The sequence below is a fragment of the Epinephelus moara genome, chromosome 17 (genome assembly GCF_006386435.1).
Source record: "Epinephelus moara isolate mb chromosome 17, YSFRI_EMoa_1.0, whole genome shotgun sequence".
Taxonomy (NCBI): Eukaryota; Metazoa; Chordata; class Actinopteri; order Perciformes; family Serranidae; genus Epinephelus; species Epinephelus moara.
In genome coordinates this window covers 30,960,630-30,982,787 of record NC_065522.1, presented here as the reverse complement: position 1 = coordinate 30,982,787, position 22,158 = coordinate 30,960,630, and the positions used below count along the sequence as shown (strand labels likewise).

Genomic DNA, 22,158 nt, shown 5'->3' with positions numbered 1-22,158 from the left:
GACGTGAATCCATCAGCACACCTTAAATTTCACTGTGACAACTTTGACCATCACTTTAGTTTTTATATGACAGACACTTCTAGTAATGAGTGGATCTTCAAGTGTTTATATATGGTAATTTCAACCAGGTTATGTGAACTGCATATATTCTAATCCTCACTCTGAGAAAAAAAAGCATCATGGAGTGTTGTTCCTGTGGGCTACAGCAACACTAATCCCCTGAGCTTGCCTGAGAAGGACTAAATGCATAAAGCTGCTATTTTTAAATATCCCATGGAGAGAGACTCTCACTGCAGCCTGTTCTATTTTGTTCTGAAAATGTTGGCGTGCAGCCTCGTTCTGTGGACGATAAACAAGGTACTGATGAGGAAATACAGTGAGTGCTGGACAGAGCAGTGAGTGACAACAACCCCGCCCACATTTAAGAGGACTGTCTGTGGTGGAAAGGATCCATGTCTGAGGGTTACTGTTGGTTCCAAAAGTACCATACTGAAAGTGTTTGGTGGAAACGGGGCTAAACAGGCCTTTGAAGAATCTGTCCCAAAGTGAAGCACGGCCAAATTGTCCTCAATTTCCAAAAATGTCCTCACTCCCAAGGTCCAACACTCAAAGTCCTCACAAATATAGATGGACACGTGCACACACGCCTACCCTGTAATGACAACTGGATGCTCCAAACAGGAAATTGGACCAAAATCCAACTGTTTGCCCTGCACACACACACACACACACACACACACACACCGATTAGGAGCCCAGATGGTGAAGGATGGATTTGTAAACTGTGTGCGTGCGTGTCTGACAACCTTTCACTCATATATTTCTCTCTCTGTCTCAGGACAGCAGACAGCAGGCTCATTGGTCCATGTCGTCCCTCCAGCAGCAGCAGCAGCAGCAGCAGCACAGAGGTAGGTACACTCGAACACTGTAATGGTGGTTTCTTGGAGAGCACCATGGGAATTCGGGGAATGTCCCGGGAACACCCTGGGTGGGACTCGGGACGCGTTCCCATTTTTCCTGTTTGATTGTTGCCGCTGACGACCCTCACTTCCTGTTCTGGGCCTTGTTAGTTTTGGAACAGAGAGAGAAACACAAAGATGTGAGGACAGAGGAAGAGACAGTATGTCTCTCTGATGTTCGTAGCATTATCAGAATACGGCGTGACGATCAGCTGGTCATTGATTGGTTATGTATTGATCCCAAGTATATCTCTGTTCACTGATATCCTGCTGGGGATTAACAGTGTGTCATAAGTCATCAATTCACAGGATGCAGTGTTTGAAACGTGAACACTTTCATGAAGAGGTCCACTTTTCCTGCCACTTTGCAGAAGAAAAACGCATCAGTGACAAACCCAACTGATGTGATACAATCATAGACAGAGTGAGAGGTGAAATGATGTTATTTAGGGGATCATATCGGCAGTTTTAGGTGTTTATTTTTAATGCATTAGCTCGACACAACTCACTGCACTCTAACGGGCCTGCAACCCACCAGGTGGGAACCACTGGACTAGAGGAATAATAAAAAATATCCACTCTCTCCACCTCCACCTCTCACAGGCCAGCAGCTGCCTGCCAAGCCCAGGGAAAGAGCCTGATCCTGGGCCAAGAGAGCCAGCTAATGCCCGCCCCTGGTCCAGCCACCATCCCACACACTGAGCTGGAACATGCTATAGTCACCTGACTGCCAGGCAAAATGATGGCCTCGGTGGTTGTCGGGGGCAACCGGAAGAAGTCTCTGACGCTGAGAGGGGTGGACCCCGAGACGTGCATGATTGTGTTTAAGAACCACTGGGCACAGGTGACCACCTCAGCTACTAATCAATCAACTGATCAATCAATCGATTGTCAGGCTGTTGTTTTGTCTCCTCTGTCTCAGTCTGTCCTGTTTTCCTCATAATGGCTGGTAGACAAAGTGTGTGATTGTGTGTGTGTTACTGACCCAGACTCTGGCCCTTAAACACAGGATCCATTTAGAGACAAATCTCTCTCTACGTCCGCCAAGAAAACCCACACACACTCTACGTCTGTGTGTGTACAAATGTATTGTGTGTGTGTGTGTGTGTGTGTGTGTGTAGTCCTTGTCTGAAGCAGCTGAGGTCAAAGGTTAACACAAGTCCAGACAGTGAATTACATTCTTCTCTGTCTCCCTCTTTTCATTCGTCCTCCTCTGTTCATCCCTCCCACAGCGATGTGTTGTCTACTGTATCTGTACATCTCTTATAATGATGAATTATTCTGTGCTGTTTATCCCCCTGAGATCCTAATTTTTGTTTGGAATACATTTTTGAATTTCTCCTCGCTATTTGGGATCAGTAGGAGTATAAAAAACGAATCACTGTCAATGATAATAAAGTCCCAGTGTCTTCAAACGAGTCCTTCCTAATTAATGGCATCTTAACTTGTTGCTGTTGCTAAAATTGCCCACATTTGTTGCCATATCAAACTACAAACATAATTAATCTTAAATAAACAAGTTTCAACCATTAAATGTGATCAAGTTTTGGACCTTGTCCACTTTGTGTCGAGATCGGCTGCAGACTGACTTGGCAGAGATGGCTGCCATCTTTTTTACATGGATTGATGTATTGTTCTCTTACGACCACTAGATGGCACAACAAGTGTCCACGAACGAGGGCAACAGGTCTGAGTTAAGCAAGATGGGGCAAGGTTACGAAAGTTGTTGTGTTGCTTTGGTGGTTTGTGTCCTTGCATAGCTTGACAAGCGGTTGTGGTCCGTCATACTTCCGTTGCCAAAATGTGCGCACCTTGTCTACGTCATCATTGTTTACAAACTGTAAAAGGATCTATACTGCGAAAATACAGCACATTGCTTACTGAATTAGATGAAAGGAAATTATTTGCAAAGGATGTTCCCATTACACTTTGTTACATTTACTTTTGATAGATCCACAAACTTTCCTTTCTCTATCCATACAACTTTTTTTTTTTTTTTTTTTTTGTTTACAAAATTTGCACTCCAGCGTTAGCGCCTTTTTTTTTATGTGTGGATAAAAGCAGGTAGATAAAAACTCACTTAATGTTGAGGATGTCTCTAACGTCTCTTTCTATGCAGGTAGTAAAGATCCTGGAGAAACATGAGCCAGGTCGTAGCAGCACCGGTGCGTTGAGCTTCCTCTCGGGCCATGCTAGCAGCAGCTCCGGAGTGTTACGCCTCGGCCCCATCCCGGCTGACGAGGCCAGCGCTGTCCAGAACTATGTGGAACACATGCTCTTCCTGCTGATGGAGGAAGAGGCTGGGCAAGGTAAGAAAAACAAACAAAAAAAGGTTTCATCATGCCTCTGCTTTGTCTTCTATCCGGACTCACACCTGTTGCATACAGGAGGAGCGATGGGTCCCATCCTGGAGTTTGTGGTTCTGGAGGGTGTGATGGAGAGGCTGTTTCTGTGGAGCCTGAGGAGACAGTTTACTGAGGACATGAAGCTGGAGCAGCTCAGGATGTACCAGATGCTTCTATCTCAGGCCAGGCAGCCTCTGCTGCACCATAAACCAGTTCTACGGCCGCTCATGATGCTGCTGGCCTCCTGCGCTGGAGCTGGAACTGGTGAGTTGGTGCACAAAGGACATTTGGGGGAAGACACTCTTTCTTGATGAGTGTTGGATGAGAAGATTGATACCACACCCAACGGAGCAAGCAGCTGGTTAGCATAGCTTAGCACAAAGACTGGAAACAGTGGTAAATGGTTAGCCTGAGTAATGCATTATATTTCATTTATTTAATCTGTGCGAACACCAATGTATAGAAATTTTACATGGAGTCAGACTTTTTCTCAGTCAGGAGCACTGACTTCCTGGAGTCTTGTCGTTACCATGAGCTTACCAAACAACCAATGCAGACTTCAAAAACATGTAAAACTATTGTCTTGCTGTTGTTCAGAGCAGTCATAGTCTTAAAGTCTCATAAATAAAAGAACTCTACAGGACAATAAAGGACCTGTTAATGTGAACACTTTGCAGCAACTTCCAGGGCTAAAAAAATGAAGCCAACATGGAAGTCCCAAAAACTGCAGTTCCTCTAACGGCCACTTGAGGCTGGCTCCAAGAGCGAGTCATAGACTTCCATAATGAAAATGCTCAACTTTACAGCAGAAATAAACATGTTTACAGCCTGGTACAACATTTTTTTTGTCTTATAGCTATTTTCAACATACATGACAACTGTACGCAAATTTTTGAATTCTAGGACGGTCAAGGAATGACATGGCACTTGTTGCCTTCATTGGTTTGGTTGATCAGGTTTAGGCAATAGAAGTGAGACTAGTCAGGGTTAGGGTAAGAATGTCAGGGTAAACCAATCAGAGGCAGAGAAAGGCAAAGAAGCGCAGAGTAAGGCATTCATTTTCTATCCTCGGATTCGTGAATTCTCCAACTGTATGGGGGGTGGGGGTGACTGGAGTGACAGACTATCTGCTAGACGTCAGTATACTCTGTGAGTCAGATCCACCCCTCACTCCTCAACAGCTCCAACCTTTCACACAAATATGGTCGTCAAAACGGGAGTCCACAACCCAGTGGGTGCCGGATTTTAGGATTTTTGCAGTATAGACCCTGTTACAGTATGTAAACAATGATGACGTAGACATGGTGCGCATGCATTTTGGCAACGGAAGTATGGCGGACCACAACAGCTTGTCAAGTTTGGTGATGAACTTTCCACATCCACATATGATGTGCAAGGTACCCTGGGTGCTTGTTGATGTTCTGGTTAGGTTTAGGAAAAAACAACAGGGTTTGGCTTTAGAATCTTACGGGACACAAACACCAGTCTCTTGGGTGAAAGTCGGTGTTTGTTGGACCCATCCGCTACCCCTCTTACCGCCCCAGTCAGACTTTCACCACTTTAACTTTTGTCCTTGTGGTGCCATTACTCCCTCTGATGCCAACATGCACTTTTAAACTAGCAAGCGGCCATATATCATGCTGACATTAAAGGACAGCTTTTTTCGTTGGTTTCTGATGACCAGGCTCACAATTCTCACTTCTATGCCACCCACTGAATCTCAACCAGGAGAAGTTTTAGCTGGTTGTAATCTGCAGTCCTCACCATTAGATGCCACTAACTCTTACACACTGCTTCAGCGTTTTGACGGTATTCCTCATCACTTCCTGGAGACAGTTTGTTGCCACACTTAAATCTTTTCAATCTTGACCACACTCAAAGAAATGATTGTTGTGGATTTCCTTGTCACTTGCTTAAAGTACCTAATCAGTTTACAGACACTGTGGGAGTCCAGGGGTTGGTTTACCTGTCTAATGACATCTAATAGGTTTTAAGTGTTTAATTAGGAAGCGGCTTCACATGCTGCATGTGTAGCTGGTAAGATGTTTTAAACAGTTACCTGGGTGGTTAATCACCTGCATCTCCCCCTGCAGACTGCGGCGGTGTGGTGGAGGCAGAGCTGGTCCTCCTGTTGAACCAGCTGTGTGTCGCTCTGGTCAAAGATCCCTCAGTGCTGGAACTGTTCTTCCACACCAGTGAGGACCAGGGAGCCGCCAACTTCCTGCTGTTCTCCCTGCTCATACCATACACACACAGGTAGGTATACAGAGCGACAAACATTTATGGTACACACACATTTAGGGTACGTCACACACACCATCATCACAGCAGCACAGGAGATCTAAACAATGAGGACACCCAATATTAGTGTCACCAACTCAGTATCTGACCAAATGTCTCCCCTTCTGTTCCTGAGATATGATGCTGTATGAGGGCCAGAAAAGTGTTTCATGTAGAACATGATGATGTCACAGTGAATGTGACCTTTGACCTTTTGGATATGAAATGTCATCACTTCATTATTTTATCCTGTTAGACATTAGTGTGAAGTTTTGTCATAATTAGAAAAGGAATGAATAAGTTATGACCAAATACATGTTTTGTGAGGTCACAGTGACCTTGACCTTTGACCTTGGAACACAAATTACTAATTAGTTCATTCTTGCCAAATTTGAGATTATTCCCTAAAGGCCTACTTGAGATATCACATTTACAAGAATGAGACGGACGCAGGGTCACAATGACCTTGACCTTTGCCAGCCAAAGTCTAATCAGGTCATCCTTGACTCAAAGATGACGTTTGTGCCAACTTAAAAAAAAAAAAAATCCCTCAAGGACTTTTTGTCATATGGTGTTCATGAGAATGTAACAGACAAGGTCACAGTGACCTTGACCACCAAATTATAATCAGTACATCACTGACCCAAAGTGGATGATTGTGCCAAATTTAAAGAAATTCCTTTAAGGTGTTTTTGAGATATAATTCCATCACAATAATGAGACAGCTGGGTAAGAGTGACCTTGAGCTTTGACCACCAAGTTTTAATCAGTACATTATTGACTTTAAGTGGATGTCTGTGCCAAATTTGAAAAAAATCCCGCAAAGTTTTCTCAATATATTGCTTTAAGGAGAATAAGACAGACAAGGCCACAGTGCCCTTGACCGCTTACATTTGACCACTAAATTCTAATCAGCTCATCCTTGTCCCAAAGTGGATGTTTGTGCCAAATTTAAAGAAATTCCCTTAAGGTGTTTTTGAGACATAATTCTGTCACAATGATGAGACAGATGAGGTCACAGTGACCTTTACCTTTGACCACTGAAATCTAATCAGTTTATTGTTCCAAGTGGACATTTGTGCCAAATTTGACAAAATTCTCTCAAGGCGCTCTTGCTCTCTCTTATATACAGTTATATAAACATAACTGTCATGGTGGAGGCAACAACACAACCTTTATAATCTGTGTCTCCCTCAGACAGGGTTCGGTTGGTCAGCAGGCCAGAGACGCTCTGCTGCTCATCATGTCTCTGTCGGCCTCCGATGCTCGAGTTGCCCAGCACATCGCAGAGAACACGTACTTCTGTCCTGTAAGTGCACAAACACACACAGACACACACACATGAACTGAATGACAGCATGCCAAACAACATCACACCAAGGACAGATAGTTTCCATCCTTCATCACTAAACCTTGATGGTTCATTCCAAGACAACTGAGGAGACGTCGCCCCCGCTCATCATCTGTTGGTTTCATGGTCACGGTCTTACGTCTGCCGGAGTGTCGGCTCATCTGGGAAATGTCAAGGATTTGTTCAGGATCAGCTTCTCTCAGTAGATTTGGATCATGGAGACAAACTCATTGGATAACTGTTGCATGACGAGACGTCAATATGGTGCTAATGATGTAAACCTGAAATAAACAGGATGAGGTTTTGTAGATTGTGAGCTATTATTTTTGCCACGTTAAAACATCTTAGTGCTGTTCAGAGACTTTAAATACCTGTGACTTATACAACACAGATTAGCTGAACCAACCGTAGATCTGTGGAGAATTTAAAGGTGTGTTTCCCAAGCAGAGCTGCGAGTTTATCCCACACAGACCCCCGTTGGCCGAGCCAAACTACGTTAATCTCCACATATCTTACAAATGCAGGCAAAGAAATGTTGTGTGTTTTTCTGAGTGTATGCAAGCAGGGGAAAAAGTTCACTGCTTAAAAAGTGCATATAATGTTTGGGGTTAACAGAATAAAAGGCCCGTACAGTAAGAACCCTCTTTGATACAGTTATTTATTTTTTATGAATGAGGCGGCTGTTTAAATGAGTGGAGTTTGGTGCAGCCTCCATTCATCCGTCTCCCCACAGCATTGTAATCTCATTATCACAAGTTATGCAATAAACTAATGAGCTCATACTGCGTCCGCAGGGAGTGTTGGAGTCACTGTGTGTGTGTGTGTGTGTGTGTGTGTGTGTGTGTGTGTTACAGCAAGAGAGAGAAGAGAGCTGGTTATACTGTGCAGTGGCAGTGGATTTAAAAACAAGGTGAGGAGGAGGAGGAGGAGGAGGAGGAGGAGAGGAAGCAGCTTGGAATTGTTCAGAGGCAGAAGAAAAAGACCAAAGCAACAAATGAATACAACACCTGTCCTGTTTGGTTCGGTTCAATCAAACTCAAGTTCGTTCGCCCTCTAAGTGTGGTTAGTTTGAGCAGGTGTGAACACAGCAAAACAACCAGACCGAGACCTTCTTGAAGAGGTGGTTTCAGTCTGGTTACAAATGAACTCTGGTGCGGTTGGTTTGTGGTGAGAACATGTTCCGACCTGGATGTGAAGCAACTGCAGTCACATGACACATTGTTTGGGTTAAACATGAGCATGTTACAGTCCTGGAGGATTATTAATGTGCACCTCCTCCTGTACTGCCTTAATATGCACATTCAGCACATCCAATGCATCAAAACATTGTTTTCTAGTTGGAGCCGCGCCTCGTTTTCAAACTGTATGGTTTGACTAAAATGAACAATGACAGCAATATAGTCCACGATGAGCAGCGCTAAAATCAACCTGCGTAGTTGTCCCTCCATTGTGACATTAGAAAGTGTCACATTTATCTTGCAAGTGTACTCTTCTTCAACGTTTGCTTTACTTCCTGGATTTTTCCCACATGGAAATTCTGATGAACCAAGAGCAGCTTTCTCACACAAGGCATTTGATCTGGTCCATTTGTAAATGCTGCCGTGAGAACACGAACCAACTCTAGGCAATTTTGCAGCTTTGGAACAACATGAGTCTCTGCCATGTTTACACGAAAACGATCCACTGAAAACAGAATAGTTTCTCATTTTCGTTTTGAAAAAAGTTCCACGTTTAGACGACAACGTTTTGATAACAATCGCCGTGCACACGGATGCGCAAAAATGACCAAAAATGCTGCAGTATACATGCCAGGCCAGTAGTTGGCGGTGTGACGCTTACGCTTCCTTCTACAGAGCGGCGATGTATAAACAAACAAAATGGCAACTGCATGAATGTTTGTCTGGACGGACGACGAGGTGGAGTTGCTACAGTAAATCTACACTATGATGAGTTGTTGTTTAAGTCGGCCATTGCTGTTGTGATGGTCGACTTTCTCGCGCATGCCTAGTGACTGTAACCATAATGCGCATGTGCAAAAAGTCTCAGTTTTCAGACGAAGTAATGAAGATAAAACAAACACTGGAGCACCTGTGGAAAAAAAGCCTTAAAGTCAAGAAAATACTCAACACTACAACAAATAAGGAAAAATAATATAAAAGTATGAATCAAATAATAAAAACTAGAGGCAGGCACCAGTTACTCTAAGTCTGGATGCCTCTAGCTTGACTGGTAGACGACACCTGTCGTATAAATAAAGGCAAAAACACATAAAAGTAATATCAAAAAGAAAGAAAGAAAAGAAAAAATTACTCTGTCACATCGGTGCTTTCAACCAAAAAACTAGCTAGGGATGTCAGCAGTTCACCGATAATTGATTAACCAATTTTTGACCAGTTACGCATGTTGGCCTATAGATTAGTTTTGCTGTTCTTCAGTTTAATGCATTACACACCAACTGGTAGGATTGGTTAACATTTCAAGTAGCTAGCTAGCATTTGCGTATTAACTCGCCGGCTGTTACTGAATATAGTAACTTCAACCACTGCTCATTTTAGAAGGATCGTCACAAGAAAGCACGCTTTGTTTAAATTATCGGACAATTGAGATTTAAGATTTCAGTGCTAACGACTGCTTCTCTGTAATTGTTGCCCATATGACAATAAATAATTTAAAACTAACTTGAAACTTGAACATAATGATAATAATTGTTTTAAAAAACAAAACATTATTTTTTTAACCTCTCTAACTCTGCCAGGACGCCGACGTCCTCGCTCCACACTACGTCATCAAACCATGTGATGTTTGGTATTGCCAGATTCAGGAAGCTCTCGACTTTTCAAAAATAACATTGTTTTTCTTTTATTCCTTATGGATTTCGCACCAGAGCAGCCTAAACACACAAAGTCCAAAATCGCAATGAGTGGTGACAAGTCATGTCAGGCCGTTTTTCGACGGGAAAAGTTAAAGGATTACTCGCGATCTTATGCGGAGCCGTTAGCAGGCACGTAGCTGTTTTATAAAAGGTGAGATCTCACTCCTACCACTATTTTTGGCTGAGATATACCGTCTAGAAAGTGGGATCATAACTTTCACATTTCATATTTGGTGATATTTTATGGTGTTTCTGTGTCATAAACAACATCAGCTATCATAATCACACCTGATTTCAATAAGGTACAATGTTTGAAGCTGGCTGAGTGTTGTTTGATCACTGATAGTACTGTTTTGAAGCTGAGTGTGCGACTGTAGAATGGTCATATTTTGAGCAATCTTCTTCAAATTTGAAACGAGGGTTCATTGATAGTGTGCCTACAGCTCCACAGTGTCATTTACCTGCTCAGATGAAGCCACAGACAGTTATTCATCCTGAAATACATTTTTTATTTTATTTTGGGCAAAATCTTCATTTTTTTACTGACTTCAGAGGCCCATTACTCTGTCTCTGTATCACCTAGAGTGTTTCTGACACTTTCACAAGAAACTTCAGGGAGTTTTCTTTCTGGCAAGACCTCATGCATGTAGCCAGAGCAGTTCAGAGGCTACAGTCATTTTAATTTGGGTATGTCATTTTAGGCATTTTCGCTACAAAATGGGGGTGGAGTACAAGAGGTTTTAAGCACAGTGAATTTCCAGCACAGAGCTTTTATTTTGAAGTGCTGTTTCCTCCTGTAGAGTGAGTGACTAACAGACAGCTACTTGACAGAGACAGCAAACTAGCTCAACCACCTGGCCAAATGCAAGTATGATGCTGAATGTATTAAACAGTGTGGACCTGGAACTGATGACTGAGGAGAAGTCTGGACCCCGTGGCTGGACCAGTCGGGAACCACTGGTCTGGAGACGTGCAGTTAGCGTGGCTAAAAACAGATTTAAAAAATCTGAATGACAGTAAAACAATAACAAGAAGAAAAAAAGGTAGATAATGTTATTGAAAGACAAGAAGCACCTTTTGTTTACTTGTGTCGGCCATGTTGGCTCCATCACTGCCAGTTTTTGCTTTTACTGTGTGTGTGTGTGTGTGTGTGTGTGTGTGTGTGTGTGTGAGAAAGACAGGAAGGGAGCAAAGACACGAAAGCACGTGCCACCTGTGTGTGTGTGTGTGTGTGTGTGTGTGTGTGTGTGTGTGTGTGTGTGTGTGTGTGTGTCAGCTTTAAGCCCATGTAACCACACTCTGACCTCAATCTTTATGCAGAGAGCAGATTAGTAAATCAGGGTGAGATTGGCTCGTACACAGAGAGGGATTAGCAAGTCTGCACGTGATTGGACAGTTGCCTGGTTGTTAGCGAGACTCAAGACTGCAGATGTTGTTGATGTTGTTGTTGTTTATGTTGGTTTCTCCTCCTTCTTCCCTCTTTTATTAAAGGAGCAGTTCTGCATTATGGGAACATACACTTTAGTTGCTTTCTTACAGAGAGCAGATGGACACCACTCTAGTGTCTGTACAGTATGCGAATTTGCGAATCCTAGGATGGTGAAGGAATGGCCTGCCTTACTCTGCGTCTGATTGGCTTACCCTGACATCCTTAAACTAACCCTAACCAATCTCAGTCCTCTTGCCTAAACCTAACCAGTCCAACCAACGAAGGCAATGAGTACGAGCCACTCATAGGGAGAGCAGGGTGGGTCGTTCCTTCGCCGTCCCCAACTTTGCGAACAGAACATATAAGGCTACAGCCTGTTAGCTTAGCTTAGCATAAAGACTGGAAATAGAGGGAAACAGCTTGCCTGGCTCAGTCCAAAGGTCACCACTACCAGCAGCTCTAAAGCCCATTCATTAACATGTTATAGGTTAATTTTTTCATTGACTGTTTCCAGTCTTTATGCTAAGCTAAGCTAACCATTTGACAGCTGTGACTTCATATTTGATGTACAGATATAAGAGTGGTATTGATCTCATCATCTAACTCTCAAGTAAGCAAATAAATTCATTTCCTAAAGTGCTCAATGATTTTTCGCTTATTAATAAAGTGAAATTAATCAATAAAACAGATATTCTCTTCCTTTCTTCCTGCTTCATTCTCTGCTATTTATAAAATGAGCTGCACAAATCTGCACTGGAATTTAATTTCCACAAAAGCCTGTGTGTGTTCATGCATGTGGTTGTGTGTGTGTGTGTGTTTGCAGGTGCTGGCCACAGGTCTGTCTGGTTTATACTCGTCTCTTCCAGCCAGGCTGCAGGTTTACAGTGAGGACTGGCACTATCTGGACCAGGCTGACTGGCAGCAGGTAACCATGACGACCACACAGTCAGGGAGTGAGTGACATAATGAATGAATGGATGGATCCGTGACAGTGATGAATTCAGAATGACAGTGAGTGAAAAGACAGAACAAAGGAGGTTTTGTGTGTGAATGGAAGACAAAGTAAATGAGTGAATGAATTAACAAATGAGCCAATTTTAAAAAGTAACAACAGTCTACATCCGCATGGTCCCACCATGTCACAAAGCTCACATCATCTCAAACATGACAATGAGTTCACTGTACTCCAATGGCCTCCACAGTCACCAGATCTCAGTCCAATAGAGCACCTTTGGGATGTGCTGGAACGGGAGATTCTCATCATGGATGTGCAGCCAACAAATCTGAAGCAACTGTGTGATGTCATCATGTCAATATGGACCGACATCTCTGATACATTGGTTACCTTAAGCGATTTATGAACGAGTGCATGAAAAAATAAAAGCATACATGAAAGACTGCCTGCATTACTGACTAAACGGCTGATGATGTCACTCTGACCTTGTGTTTGGGTCAACAGGTTCCTGCTCTTGTCCACTTCCTGCACTCACTGGACTTCTGCAGTGCCGTCACCAAGGTCGCTCACCCCTCCATCCGCTCTCAGCTGCTGGGTTACATCTACAACGGCTTCCTGGTGCCTGTCCTGGCTCCTGCTCTGCACAAGGTAGCATCTGTATTTCCTGTTGTTGCTGATGCTGAATGGATCTTGAGTAGGCTTTGTGGTGCTGACATATTACTGTTGAAAAGTTTGTAATCTCCTGCCACCAAAGCTTGACCGGTTCCAACAAGATGTCTGAGAGGAATATTCCTTATGTTTGAATGGTCTCTGATGCTTTTAGGTTGCAGAGAGTCTTCTTTACAAATCTTCTTCTTTAGTCTTTTTTAGTATAAAGAATTTGTTTTGTATTGCAAAACAAAACAATTTGTATTGTGTTTCATTGTGCATTTTTATAAACCATGGATATGTTACAGTTGTACTTTATTTTGTAGTGGTTACGTTGAAACTTTACGCTTGCTTACGTTTCAGAAACACTGTGGTTAACATGTGGTCCGGTTTAGACACATAAAACACTTGGAACTGGAAAGGGAAAGATCATGCTTTTGCGTAAAACACATCAGTTTGGTGGCACAAACAGCTCACTAAAACACATCGAGCTTCCGTAATACAAACACCACTGGAAATGCAGCAACAGTTTGCTGAAACATCTAAGTTGGGTGGCACAAACACAGCTAGAAATGCAGTGATTTCTCACTAAAACACACCAACATTTGGTGCCACAAATTCCGCTAGAAATGCAGTGACGGCTCGCTAAAAAATACCCTAGTTTGGTAGCACAAATGCCACCGGACACGCAGTGACTGCTTGAGTAAAAACACCCATGTTTGATGGCATAAACCACCTTGGAAATGCAGTGACGTCTAACTAAAAAACACATAAGTTTAGAGGCACAAATGGTGTTGGAAACACAGTGATGGCTTATTAAAAAACATCCATGTTCGGTGGCAAAAACGCCACTGGACACACATTGACAGCTCACTAGAAAACACCTATGTTCAGTGGCACAAACCTCCCTGGAAATGCAGTGACAGCTCATTAAAAAACACCCACGTTTGGTGGCAGAGATGTCGCTGGAAACACAACGATGGCTGACTAAAAAACACCCATATTCAGTTGCATCAACCCCTCTGGAAATGCAATGATGGCACATTAAAAAACACCCACATTCAGAGGCACTAATGCAGCTGGAAATGCAGTGACGGCTCGCTAAAAACACCCATGTTTGGAGGCAAAAACCAATTCCGACATGTGTGTGTGTGATTCCAAAGCTTTGAATGGAAGAGTATTTTCTTATTTGATTGCATTCATGCTAACATAAACATTAATGTGTGTGTAGCTGACGGTAGAGGAGGTGATGACCACCACAGCGTACCTGGATCTGTTCCTGCGCTCCATCTCTGAGCCCGCCCTCCTCCAGAGCTTCCTGTCCTTCATCCTGCTGCACACACATGACAACGTGCACATCCTGGACACACTGGTCAGCAGGGTCAACACACCTTTCCAGGTAACACACACTCTTCTTCAGCCTGTTGTTCCATACTTTATTATTAATCTGTTGAAGATGACCTTTGATTTTTTTTTGCGTGTCCATTAGCTGGGTACAGTGTCGCTGGCTCTGTTCAGGACTCTGATTGGTCTCTTCTGTGAAGACGTCATGCTGCAGCTGGTGTTCAGGTCAGTCACACATAGACTGTAGCTCCTGGAAAGTAAAGCAAACATTTTTATTTTAATTAGCTTGTTCGGGTCTGTTTTGTGAGCAAGTCTCTCAAACCAGAAGTCTCGTTCTGAATTCTCACAAGAGATGACATTTTCATTGTCATGGCTGAACATTTAGCTAATTTTTACAATGTGAGATATCAGAACAAGACACATAGCAGACTGGAACAAGAGAAAGGTACAGAGAAACATTTTATTTCTCTGCAGATATCCTTTCAGTAACGTTGCAAGACACTTATTATAATGATCCAAACCTGTCAGTGGCAAAAACAAGCACTTTAGTGGACGTAAATTGGCAGTGTGGACATGCCCTGAGTGGCTACATTGCAGCCAGTTTTACTGCTGCCATGCTGCTGACTGCAATATTGGACCAAATGACCCTTTGCTGTGTGTCACGCCTCTTTAATACATCATGAAAAGACTTCCACAAAGGACACACCTATGCATCCTTGCTCATAACTCCCCCTCAGGCAAGCCTCCTCTCTCCTCGAGATGCATTTTAGAAATCAAGACATCCTTTGGTGTGTCCTCAGGTATCTGATTCCCTGCAGCCACCTGAGCAGGAAGCAGCGCTCCTCCTTAAAGCAGACGGACTGTTACTCCTCCAGCGCTGCCTCCTTCCTGCTCCTCCTGCCATCCTGGTGCCCTGGAAACCTCCACAACGTTAACACACACTCACACTCGGAGCACATCCACTGGCCCAAAGGAGCAGGTCAGCACAAGTGAGCAACACAAAGTAAATAATCTCTCACGTGTATCGTGCTAACTTAAATTCTCTGTCTGTGTCAGATCTGTCAATATCAGACAGTGTCGGTTACTGCCGGGGTTCAGACTTTCTGATGGATGTAAACTACCTCCACTACCTCTGGGACGCCCGCCAGGCCATCGCCACATCCCACAGGTCAGCCTCAACTTTCCTCTACGATGAAATCAGGGGGTAGACTCTGGACCAGCTTTTATACATCATGCACAGTATCTTAGATTCTGCTAATGGTGGTAATTAAGCTAAAGGAAAAATAGAAAAATGGATAGAAAAGATGGACTGAGAAAATGAATGGATAGCTGGGTCATTTAATCATAGTTTTGGCCATATTTTTGGATCAGACTAATAGGGAAACAAAGCACCAAACCTTTGTGCTCCAGTGGTTCAGTGTTACAAAGCATTTTAGGGACATCTGCTGGGCAACTTGTGGTACTGCATTTTGAAGGGAGGCTCAAATACTGCACAAGACCTCCTGATGATACAATGAAAATACTATGAGCAATAAATGCTAATATTTTACAGTAGTATATTATATTATAGTATATTTATATTATGTGTATTTTATTTTTAAGTGGGCTGGATTCATCCTCTGGAAAACAAAAATGTTAATTCCAAATTTCATGACGAAAAATGTCGATCTCATGCGAGAGGAACAGTCAGAGACTGTCTGGTTCATCCTGTGGGGGACATGAATATTTGTGTCAAATTCCATGGCAATTCTTAAATGAAAATTGTCAGTCCCATGGTCACACTAGAAGAGCAGTCAGGGGATCACCAAGTCAGTAGGGATCTTCCTCTGGGGAACATGAATGTTTGTACTCATTTTAATGGCAATCCATCCATAGTTGTAGAGATAATTGACAAAAAAGACAAATGTCAATTTCATAGTCATGTTAGAGGAACAGCTGGCGTATCTAGTTGCTGTCAAAATATTTCACTCAAAAACCAAGGTAAACTTTATGACAGTGCTAAAGGAAAATTCAGAAGATCACCAAAGTCAGTGAGATTCATCCTCCGGGGAATTTGAATATCGGTACAAATTTTCATATCAATCCATGCAACAGTTGTTGAGATATTTTTTAGTCTGGACTGACAGACAATCCTTGCATCCTATTAAGAGATAATTTAATATGTCCGACATCTTCAGTTCTGATGTGTTTTGTTTTCTCTCCAGGGCGTGTCGGCTTTGGTCGGCTCGGTATGACGGGATTGACCCACCGCCTCAAGAATACCGGTCGGACACACCAGGAGACGACATAGAAGATGAGGAGGAGATCATACGGCGAGTCAAGAGTGACTCCATCTGCTCTCTGGGTATCACTCCTCCTCCCTCAGCCCTCTCCCCCACGCCCTCCTCCTCAGATACCGTCTCTACGAGCAACCAGACAGGACGAGCCAGCTCTGCGCTGGAGCTGGAGTGGGACGACATTTTTGCAGATGACGATCCCTCTTCATCAGGGTTGATAAACACGGCACTTGCAAACGGCACCATGGAGGTTGACAGATGCACTTCTACTACACCCATACCTCCTCAGCACATCCAGGAAATGCGACGCACTGCGACCAAACTGGTGCACGGCTCGTACGTGGAGGAGTCCGAGTTTGAGGAGGACGTTCTGGTCTACAACCTTGTCGCCCAGAAAGAATCTAAGGCCGCCACTTTGGAGCGAATCATGGCAGCGAATCGGCGGGCACGTGGGAGCATTTTAAATGGCCAACAGGTGTCGGCCGCAGCGACGACAACGACAATAACAACAATGTTAACAACAACAGGGAGGACGGTAATGGAGACGGTTAACAGTATAATGTCGACAAGGAGGAGGAGCGAGGATGGAGGGAAAGAGGAAAGAAGGAGGAGTGAGGATTATTTGAAGGAGGTGAGGAGGAGGAGTGAGGACTGTGGGAAGGAGATGGGGAGAAAGAAGGAGGTTTGGGAAGATGAGATAAAGAGGATGGACGTACAAGGAGGACGTCAGTTTTTCACCAACGGCTTTAATGCTAAGAATCACATCATCGACGAATGTGATGATACAGATGAAGATGGCAGGACGTTAAAACAAAACTGCAGCGTGAGTGACTTCACAGCGACCGTCAATCACACACACCACAACACACAACATCCCACGCCATATTTAGTGACTTTACCCAACGGCCACTCTGAATTTGAGCCACGTGACCATTTGGTGTCTGACGCCAAGCCTCCAAATCCGCCTGGCAACAAAGTTGCGAATAGTGATGACTTCCTGTCCCGATACCACGAGCTCATGCTCTCGTTAGGGGTGGAGCCAGACTGTGATGACATCACACACGACATCAGCGCATTCAGGAGGCGAGTCCGAGCGCTGAGGCAAAAACTGGAAGAGGAGGAGGAATTCGCTTTTGGATCCTCATGGGATGACGGAGAGGAGGAAGAAGGAGAAGAGGAGGAGGCGATGGAAGAGGAAGAGGACGTAGAGGAAGGAGAGGAGAGGAAGAGTAGCAGTAAGAAAGGCAGCAGGAGGAATGGAGTTCCATTTACAGGTGTGTGTTTTCAGGCAGGCATATGACGTGAAAGTAAATAAAAAAAGCTTCACACATTCTCACTCCGACCTCGTCACATATCAACGTTTGGTCATGGACTTTCCATGTCCACATACGACGTGCAAGGTACCCTGGGTGTGTTGGTTGTTGACGTTCTGGGACGCCATGTCAAGTTCTGCCTGTTACATGCATCGTCTTCTTTTAAAATATACTTCTGTTTTCACTGTTAATTTAACATTTACATACAGCCCCTTTCAAACTAAATGCACTACGTCAGTACAACACTGTGAATTGATGTTTTTTTTTCTTCAACAACAAACGCACATGGTTGCTTTTCGGTAAAACGAACAGGGTTGGGCTTTATAACCTTACAGGACATGAACACCACTCTGCCGGGTGAAAGTCTGTGTTTGTTGGACCCATCCACCACCCTGCAATTCCCTAAATGCATTTCCATTGTGTTTCATTACACACAACACTTCTTATTATCTCTCTTACACACATCACACACTAACATGTAGTTTCCCATGATGCCACAGGTCCCTTCATCAGCGTCCTGTTGTCCCGGCTTGAAAACCTCCTGGAAAACACCATCGCTGTGAACCTGCTGGTGACGGGCATCCTTGCCCAGCTGGCATCGTACCCACAACCTCTCCTGAGATCCTTCCTGTTCAGCACAGACACACACAACCAGCCCAACGTACGCACACTGTACCAGGTAATTAACACACACACATCATATATGTCTGACTCAATTGTTCCAGGCATCTAAATAATAATACTGTCCATACTTTTATTCCTGTAGGTGTTGGTATCGGTGCATGCTCAGATAGAGCGCTACGTGGCGGGCAGACCAGACTATCCTGCCCTGGTCACTCAGGCCTGGAGGTTCTTGTTGGCTAAAGACCAAGACAGCAAGTTTAGAGGTGAATGAACACACACACACCAACACACACAGATGGTAGAAACCGGTCCCACAGCTGGAGGTTATAGTGCATGAAGCTGCAGGGAAGAAAACTGCAGTACTAGCGCTACGACAAAGGTACCAGTAGTACCAGTAATAGTGGCAGAGGTAGAAGTTACACCAGGAGACAGTTAGCAGTGACTCCAGGAAGTCAAGTCCGACACATCAGCCCCTGTAGAGCAGCACATTGTAGTTTTTACTCTTTGGTTTTTGTACTGATTAAACAAAGGAGATAAGCATGTTCATTAATAAGCTTTATAGGTGCTGGTAAGTGGGTTTTCTTGCCTTTGGAGAAAGCCAGCTGCAGCGCTCTCACTCAATACTGGAACAAGTTCAAAAATTGTTATTTCCATTAGCCACAAAAAAGTGGGAAGATAGGGTCCAGGTTAGGAAAATACTGTACCTCCATTACCCTTCTGAGTCGACCCTTCTGACATTGTTTGACAAACTAGTGAGCGCTCTACATGAAGCTTACTGATGCCTTTACTTTCACATTCTGTGTCTCAGAGTGCCTCCAGTCTCAGGGCGGCGACATCATCCTGGACCCGTCTCTTCCTAATGGCTCTGTGAGGAACGCTTTGGCTTTGCCTCCTCTCAGCTACCTGCCTCCCTGCCCTCCCATCCCCTCTCAAGCCAAGAGCCGAGTGTTCGCCATCGTCCTGTTCGCCGAGTTCCTGAAAGAGCTGGCTGCCATCGCCCAGGAGCACAGCATCGCACTGGACTGCTCCGCAGAGGAGTAACGGGAGTGTCGTTGAGTTTAACGGCCCGTCTAGCTGTGAATATCTGCCTGAGAAATTGCCATTGATGTGCCCGTGAGCAACTACTGATGAACACGTAGCGAAGGAGCCCCCAGCAGGAGACTGAGGTCTTGGAGCAGTCCTGAAGACACAAGCACAAAACATGCAACTTAGATCATACTACACGTGTGAATAATTTATATGGATATTACAGTAATATATTTGTATGTACAGTATGTTTGTATTCCTAGCAGCACTTGAATATTTTGAAGTTTTCCCTATTGTGAATATGGATATTTATATGTTAATGAAAATGATTTGAAAGAGATTATTTTGGAGATAAATCAAGCTTTCTATATATCTGTGGGATCAGTGCAAAAAGTTTTCTACACTGTTTACTGAAATCTTTGCAGTTATTTCTTCATTTGGAAAAAATGTTGGTTATTTAAGAGTTTTATTGTTATTTAGGTTTATTTAAAAATACCTTATTGTGGCAATCCTACTCAGGAGGGGAAACTAACCTCACCTGAACACATTAAAGTGACTTTATATCAGTTTTGCTAACCGTTTATCAACACGAAAAATAACTTTACTTTAGGCACGCTAGCTAGCCTGTGCGACAGTCAGCTGCTAGCTAGCTGCTTGGGCTAAAGGTTTGTACATTCAATTTAAAAGTCCAGTGTGCAGGATTGAAGAGCGTGTGTCGGGCCGCACTCCCCCTTGCCATAAAATAACCCAGGTATGAGTCCTGAAACCTGGAAATGGATTAGCATTTTAGCACTCCATTTTAGCAACCCAGTCTCACTCTGAAGTTGTCGAAATCTGGCGCTTGGGCAGCGGCACGAAAAATGGGATGACGTGCTGCCTATCGCCATTATAGTTTATAGCACTTGGTGGCGTCAGGGGGAAACACAGTGGGACAAGAAAGAAAGTTAAGGCAGTGCAAGTCCAAGGTGGGAGTGGGGTTGTGGATGCGTTGATTACCTGGGAGGNTGGGATGACGTGCTGCCTATCGCCATTATAGTTTATAGCACTTGGTGGCGTCAGGGGGAAACGCAGTGGGACAAGAAAGAAAGTTAAGGCAGTGCAAGTCCAAGGTGGGAGGGGTGGTGGATGCGTTGATTACCTGGGAGGGCGGTGCTCACGTCCTGTAAGAATATAAAGCCAAACCCTGTTGTTTTTTCCTAAACCTAACCACGCGCATTAGTTGTTGGAGGGAAAAAAATAACGTCAATTTGTGGTGTTGTACTGACGTAGTGCTTTTATTTTGAAAGAAACTGCATGCAAATGTTAAATTTCCTGTGAAAACAGAAGTGTATTTTGAAAGAAGACAATGCATGTAATGTAACAGGCAGAACTTGACACGGTGTCCCAGAGCGTCAACAACCAACGCACCCAGGGTACCTTGCGTGTCGTCAAACGTCAAAATGTGACGAGGTCAGAGTGAGAATGTGTTGGTTTTCCTGTCATGTCTTCATCTACAAACACAAACACACATGGACAAAGCCTTACTTAACCGACAGAGATTTTAGTGCAAGATGCAAAAATGAAATGATTTGTTTCTCTCATTTGCACTTCTGTCTTTGTGCATTTTGTTGTTTTCAATGTAAAGTGTGTGATTTATGTGAAGAAATGTCACATTTCACCTGAGAAAAAGTGAAATTATTTGCTGTTATGCTCCCTTGGTGTTCCCTTATGCTGCGTTCAGGTCAAGTAGGGGGGAAAAAGTACATGACTAAGTGACTTCAAACGCATCTAAACTCAAGAAAACATCCAAATTACAGGAAATGCTTCTGCCTGTTTGATGTGAACGCAGCATACACCCTACCAGCCTCCCTTCAAAATAAAAGCTGTGTTACCATGGAGACATAATGGGATGGACAGCGGTGCAGCTCTTGGCTCAACTTGCTGTGCATTGATACTGCCACCTGCTGGTGAAACTCTGCTCTTTTCTTTTTACTGTCTGTTCTCTGTTTTTGGAATAAATTATTGCCAAATGACGTGAAAATAATAAAACTGATTATCACAATCTTGTTTTTCAAAAAGCCCAAAAAGTATTTTGCAAGTTTTGTGTGTTTATTTCTGCCATTATTTGTGACACAGTAATTTAAAGGGTCCTAAATGTACTTGGAAGGTATCAATGGTCCAAACATGGCAGTTCAGCACTCCTGAAACCTGCTGATGACTTTCCTTACAATGAGGCATTTACTCAAGTACTGCACTTTAGTACTGGTGCAGCACCATCTCATCGAGGTACAGTCAAGTACGACACGTGTGCTGATGTGAAAAACAGTCTGCATCTCAGCAAACTTTGGTTAGCTGCTTCCTGTCTTGTACAAACTCTGACACAGATTTGAGGCAACAGACAGCAGAGACACGGTGCCAGCCGGTTGATTAGCTGGAGAAACTTTGGTAGTCTGAGTTTTCCACCTGACGTTTGGAGAAGAAGAAGGAGAGGACAGGAGGTGATAACGATGATGATGAAGGTTTACCTGCTGATATGGGCTGTCGGTGAGTCAGTGAAAGAAACTGTGTGTTTGCTTTGTAATGGAATGACAGGACGTGCCTCTTCCACATTTTAGGATTTTAGCTGAGTCACCTGATCAGGGTGGTAAATCTGGAAAAAAAAAAAAATCTGATTACATCAGACTGAACATCAACCAAAATCAAATCTAGTCAAATCTAGTCTAGGCATTTACCTGGAGGGGATCATGTGTTTTGTCG

At 43.7% G+C, this 22,158-nt stretch overlaps 1 protein-coding gene across 1 annotated transcript in view; it reads left to right on the top strand.

The window, feature by feature from the left end:
* The window catches only part of LOC126404279 (FHF complex subunit HOOK interacting protein 1A-like), a 25,267-nt gene extending 4,863 nt beyond the window's left edge, over nt 1–20,404 (top strand). The window contains exons 2-17 of the mRNA XM_050067406.1: nt 839–908; nt 1,563–1,803; nt 3,079–3,268; nt 3,347–3,568; nt 5,398–5,560; nt 6,782–6,893; nt 12,060–12,161; nt 12,696–12,839; nt 14,071–14,238; nt 14,329–14,408; nt 14,984–15,162; nt 15,240–15,351; nt 16,388–17,733; nt 18,273–18,451; nt 18,539–18,659; nt 19,205–20,404. Of these exons, the coding sequence (XP_049923363.1) occupies nt 1,699–1,803; nt 3,079–3,268; nt 3,347–3,568; nt 5,398–5,560; nt 6,782–6,893; nt 12,060–12,161; nt 12,696–12,839; nt 14,071–14,238; nt 14,329–14,408; nt 14,984–15,162; nt 15,240–15,351; nt 16,388–17,733; nt 18,273–18,451; nt 18,539–18,659; nt 19,205–19,437 (3,456 nt within the window). The 5' untranslated portion in view covers nt 839–908; nt 1,563–1,698 and the 3' untranslated portion in view covers nt 19,438–20,404. The remainder of the gene's footprint in view (nt 1–838; nt 909–1,562; nt 1,804–3,078; nt 3,269–3,346; nt 3,569–5,397; nt 5,561–6,781; nt 6,894–12,059; nt 12,162–12,695; nt 12,840–14,070; nt 14,239–14,328; nt 14,409–14,983; nt 15,163–15,239; nt 15,352–16,387; nt 17,734–18,272; nt 18,452–18,538; nt 18,660–19,204) is intronic.
* The last annotated feature ends 1,754 nt before the right edge of the window (nt 20,405–22,158 follow it).